Below are 6,023 nucleotides of genomic sequence, written 5' to 3'. Positions count from 1 at the left end.
CTGGAGGTCGTGTCAGGGTTCAGCTCCTTCTGGTTGTTACTCAGAAACTAATACAAATCTTTTCTTTCCAGGTCAGTCTCAGGTAATCGGTCCATCTCAGCCAATAGTGGCAACACTTGGTGATTCCATCATTTTGACAAGTTATCTGGAACCTGCATACGATGCTATGACGGTGACGGTGGAGTGGGCCAGACCTGACCTGGACCCCAGATTTGTCTATGTGTCACGTATCGGTCAGGAACTTGAAAAACTGAAAAATCCTGTCTACAAAGGGAGAACATCAATGTTCACTGATGAACTGAAGCACGGAAACATTTCACTGAAACTCTCCAAAGTGAAACAGGCTGACGCAGGGAGATACAGATGCTTCATTCCTGAGCGAGATGAAGACACGTTCATGGAGCTTGTTGTCGGTAAGTAGATCTAGTGGTTAGTGAATGTGTGCATAGTTTTCACACAGCTTTCAAACTCTAAACGCATGTTTAGACAATAAATGTCTTCTCAGTTGGTTCATATAGTACATGACTGTTTAAGCAGCGAAGATTATGACTAGAAAGCTGAAAATTTATCTTCAGAGGAAATCATTTGAGCAGTAATGTTACGTACTTTGTGTCTGAAAAGGGTTCAAGTCATTCCTGTTGCTGTATGAATATCAAGCTGTGTTTTTTTTTAAATGACTTCATTTTTTTAGTCACATACCATCGATTCTACCAGCCTGAATGCCCACTTCATAGTTATTGTAATGTGACTATCAATGACTAAATTAGTCACTGAGAGGAGAAAAATGGGGCTCTGTCTGACATGCTGATGCCAAGAAAGAAGCCATTACTGCAGTTAAAGGTGTTTATTTCAACCCTTTTAATAAAAAAACATACACGTGGCTATGATGAACTTGTAGGCTATGATAGAAAATAGCTTTTGCGGTCAACAGAAAATAGGCCTTTCTCTGTAACATGCAAACAAATTCACAGGTAGGTGCAGGTGGTACCTGTTAATTATTCATTCAGCCACAGTCACACACACACATCCAAACACACCCACTACCCCTACTGAACAGTGAAAACACATCCCTGCCTCTTCACTCCGGCCCCTAATTATTATAGCATAATCATTACTAAACAACAATAGCAGCAGGGACAAATTCAATGAAAAATACAAGTTGAACAATTAGATCCCTTTTTGTGTATGAGAACAGTTCATTTTCAGTTTCCTTGAATGAGCGGGTTCTTCACATCTTCAAGTGTGGTCTGTGCCACAAGTCGTATTATTCAAAGTCAAGTCATGTCAAAACAAGTGATGTCAACAAGTAGTTCTATCAGATGTCCGAGGCTTCCTGAAGCACACAAATCTTGGTGACAGACCTGTCCAGACAGCTCCCCCTGGTGTTGATCTTGACTTGTGGAACGAGTCCTCTTTTATCTTGAACAACCTTGACAACTCTCCCCATAATCTAAGCGTTATAGTGTGCAGAGCCATCCACAACAAGCACAATGTCTCCTGGAATGAAGTTGCGCTTGATCTTGTTCCATTTTTGGTGCTCCTGAAGCTGTGGTAGGTGTTCCTTTGTCCATCTTTTCCAGAAATAGGTTGGACATGTACTGTATTTGTTTCCATCTACGTACAGCATACAAGTCGTCCTTTTGGAAAACACTCGGTGGAAAAGATGGCTGACCCTTGAGGAGGAGAAGATGGTTGGGAGTCAGAGCCTCTAGGTCGTTAGGATCTGCAGAGGCCTTTGTTATTGGTCTGCTATTGAGAATAGCTTCAGTTTTGCACAACACAGTGTGGAGGCCGTCTTCATCCAGAGTTTGTACTCTTAAAGTAGAGTTGAGGACTTTGCTGATTGAGCGAATTCGTCTCTCCCAGGCTCCCCCACGATGGGAACCACTTGGAGGGTTAAATCTCCACTTTATTCCCTTTTGTAGGAGTTCATCATGGATCTGAGCCTGATTCCACTGCTCCAAAGATCGTTTCAACTCTCTATCAGTGCCGACAAAGTTGATTCCGTTGAATGAGCAGAGTTCTTTGACTTGGCTTCGTCTTGCTATGAAGCGACTTCGGGTGTTGATGAAGGAATTAGTCTCCAATGATGCAGCTACTTCGATATGCGCAGCTCTTACAGCTAAACAGGTGAAAATCACTCCATATCTTTTCACTTTAGATCTTCCACATTTCACTTCAATAGGACCAAAATAGTCAACTCCCACTGAGGTGAATGGTGGTTCATCCGGAGAAATCCTGTTCTGTAGCAAATCTGCCATTTGTTGGCTGGCTGGTGCTGCCAGAACCTTTCGACAAACAACACATTTGGCCAGTATTTTCCATGTAGCCACACTGGCCCCAGTAATCCAGTATTTCTGGTGTAGCCTTGTCAACATATGTGTTCTTCCACCATGGCCGACTTCCTTGTTGTAGTTGCCTAAGAATAAATAGAGAATAGATGCAGCAGCTCCTTCAGGAGACAATGAAAATGAACATTTTGAGTGTCTTGTCTATCCCAGACGTTCATTCCTCAAAACTTGCAGTCGGGAGCCTTTGCTGGTCATCAGGACAGAGAACAGCGTTGGAATTGCAGCGATCGGTTGTGACGTGGACATACTACACCAACACGGAGTCCAATCACAGACTATGCCGGCAGTTACCCGAGAGAGAAGGAAGCACAAATGGTACAAATGTAAACGAAGGAGGAGGAAGAGAGCTGGATCCATGCTAGGCTAAAGGCTAACACCTCCAGACCAGCAGGGCCGTCCTCCTGCTCCCCAATGTCCGCTCCCTCCACAACAAACTGGACGAGCTACGTTTGCTGAGAGAAACCCTCAGAGAGTGGAGGGACTGCTGTGTGTCTGCTTTAACAGAAACATGACTCCATGACAGCATCCCAGACAGACAGACAGCTGGAGGGGATGCAGACAGACAGACAGCTAGCTCTGTGCAGCACCTGCAGCTTCACCATCGTCACACCATCGTGTGTCTTTGTGTCCCTGAAGACCTACCAGGACCTGAAGAGGTTCACCATGTTCAATGAATGGCGGCACGCATGGATGCAGCGCCCCCTTCAGGAGACAACGAAATTGAATGTTTAGTGTCCTGTCTTTCCCAGACATGTATTTCGTAAAACTTACTAATTAAATGATCCTGAAGAAAGGCTCTCTCATCTGGCCTGTACTACTGTGTATGTACAGCAAAATGACAATAAACCTGATTTGATTTCATTTGAAATGTGTAGATCTTTGGTCAATATGACTGGATGCTTCAACTCTTCAGGCATCGCTGCTCCCACCGACTCCCAAGATGCCATTGTCAAATACTGGATTTAGTCTGGATATGTGGCTTGTCTGGTTCACATTCTGATTCTTTAGGAGACTAGAGAACTCCTCTGCAAATCTTTTCCTTTGGCAAGATCCAACTATCTCAATCTGTGCCTCTCTTAACTCCTCCACAGTAAGAAAAACATGGAACAAGTCTTTGATGCTCAGCAGTTCTTTGCTCAACACATCCTTCTGCTCCCTCTGATCTGTCTTTGAGCGTGACAGCATCGCCGCAACCTCCTTCTTCTTCTTCCAGAGAGTTAGAGTCTATTTTTGAATCTTAAGACCCAACTCATCACTCTTTTCAAATGGTTCCAGGATGAGCTATGGTTAATCAATGGAGACACTGAGTCAGCTTCCGTTTTTACTGACATGGCATTAGCAACAATGCTTATCTTGACCTCAGGATCATCTTGGTCGGATGATTCTTGTGAACTGTCTGTATTTGTAGGCCATTGCTCCTCTGATTGTAGCAGAAATGATGGGCCACACATCCACAGCTCTAAATCTGGATGACTCATTTTTTAAAAATGTATTTTAGCACTAAAGTGCTATCAGTTCAAAAGACAGAGTTTAGCAAGGGCATCTGCAGCTCCCTTCTCCACAGTCTGTCCAAATAAGATCCTTCTATGGCTCAAAGGTTGATCTTGGATTGAAATACTAAACTTGAATGCATCTGATTGCACACACCACTGTGCACCCAGAACTTTCTCAACAGGAAGTGTGTCATGGTTCTGATCCATCTCCTTAACATCCGCTCCTCTTCAGGAATTGTAGCCAAAACATTTTGACTCTTGCTTATCCACTTTTTCAGCTGAAAGCCACCTATGGCACAAATGGCTCGAAGGTCGTGATGGAGAGCAATAGCCTCAGGCTTAGAGGGCCCAGAGACAAGACAGTCGTCCACATAAAAACTGTGCATCATGGTGTCCACCACCTGCTGACTGAAAGAGTTGCTGTAGGTAGGAGGGAGCTGTTCTCGTTGTGGTTTTTTGGGCAAGTGTCAGGATGTTGAATTTGATGTGGGCAGCAACTGGAAGCCAGTGAAGCGATCTGAACAGCGGGCTGACATGTGCTGTTTTTGGCTGGTTGAAAACCAGAAGTGCTGCTGCAAGGCAGTAGTAAGTTCCAATGATTTCCAGGACTCTCAATTTTCTATGATGGAATCATTGAAACACAGGAATCTTTGTCTTTGGTTCTTCAATAGATTTCTACATGTTATATTTACCAGATGTAATTATGGACTCTACATGATTCATTTGGTGACTGACTCCTGTTTTAAATGTGTTTCTTCTTCAGTTTCAGGAGCTGTTTCTGCACCTATCACCACTTTAGCAGGAACTGATGGAAAAGGAGGAGTTGTGCTGCAGTGTGAGTCTGCAGGCTGGTATCCAGAGCCTGAGCTGTTGTGGCTGGACGGTGAGGGAAAGCTCCTCTCTGCTGGACCTCCAGAGACAGTCAGAGGTCCTGATGACCTCTATACTGTCAGCAGCAGAGTGACTGTGGAGAAGAGACACAGCAACACCTTCACCTGCAGAGTCCAGCAGAACAACATCAACCAGAGCAGAGAGACAAGGATTCATGTTGCAGGTAGTTTGTGTTCAACTGGACACAATCCACGGTTCAGTTTATAATAAATGACACATTATTCCATGTTTTATCATTTCAGATGATTTCTTTATCGTCCAGTCCAGTTCCACCTCGACCACCATCGGTTTGGCTGTTGGTTTGGTTGTTTCTATCGTCCTGTTAATTCTAGCAGTTGTTCTTTTTGTTCGCACAAGAAGAGAAAACAGTAAGTCACACATTAATTACATTATTCTTGACCTTTACAAAGTATTTAATGTAAACTGTGATATAACAGATTTCATTTTATTCTTCACAGTGCTGTTAAGAAGTATTTGCCCCCTCCTTGAATTCTTATTTTCTTGAACCTCCCCCCCTTAAATGTTTAAGACCATCAAACAAATGTAAATATTTGACAGTTTTTATACAGTTTTTAAATGATGAGTTAATGTTTTAAGGTAAAGCTATCCAAACCTACCTGGTCCTGTGTGAAAAAGTCATCATTGTTAAACCATGAATTAACTGTCACTAATCACAGTTTTTGGAAAGCTGAGTTCAGTTTCACTGACCACACCCAAGCCTAATTACCTCCAGACCTGTTCCATCAAGAAATCACTTCAATAGAACCTGTCTGACAAAATGAAGTCGGCCAGAAGATCTCAAACAGCTGCAACAAAATGCTGCGATCCAAAGAAATTCAAGAACAGACCAGAAATAAAGTAACTGACATCTATCAGTCTGGAAAGGGTCACAAAGCCATTTCTAAAGCTTTAGGACTCCAGAGAACCACCCTGAGAGCCATTATCCACACATGGAGAACACATGGAACAGTGGTGGACCTTCCCAGGAGGCCGGCCGACCAGAATGACCCCAAGAGCACAGCAACGACTCATCCAGGAGGTCACAGAGGAACCAGGACAACATCTAAAGATCTGCAGGCCTCCCTGGCCTCAGTTAAGGTCAGTGTTCATGACTCAGCAATAAGGAAGAGACTGCAGGACAAACATGGCCTCCATGGCAGAGTTCAAGACCAGAACCACTGCTGACCAAGAAGAACATGAAGGCTCGTCTTCCTGTTGCAAACAAACATCTGAATGATCTCCAAGACTTCTGGGAGAATATTCTATGGACTGATGAGACCAAAGTTGA

General features: G+C 43.6%; 1 protein-coding gene across 1 annotated transcript; it reads left to right on the top strand.

Annotated features, from left to right (window-relative positions):
- Positions 1–166: 166 nt before the first annotated feature.
- Positions 167–5,144, top strand: LOC103375613 (butyrophilin-like protein 2; the record flags this gene model as incomplete). The annotated part of the gene is made up of 3 exons (XM_008305929.1): positions 167–413; positions 4,614–4,898; positions 4,978–5,144. Coding segments are annotated over exons 1-3 (699 nt in total), but the record flags the coding sequence as incomplete, so codon positions are not given.
- Between the last annotated feature and the right edge of the window lie 879 nt (positions 5,145–6,023).

This window comes from Stegastes partitus, unplaced genomic scaffold (assembly GCF_000690725.1).
Source record: "Stegastes partitus isolate 25-593 unplaced genomic scaffold, Stegastes_partitus-1.0.2 Scaffold2705, whole genome shotgun sequence".
In the NCBI taxonomy this organism is placed as follows: domain Eukaryota; kingdom Metazoa; phylum Chordata; class Actinopteri; family Pomacentridae; genus Stegastes; species Stegastes partitus.
This window is presented reverse-complemented; position numbering and strand designations above follow the sequence as displayed.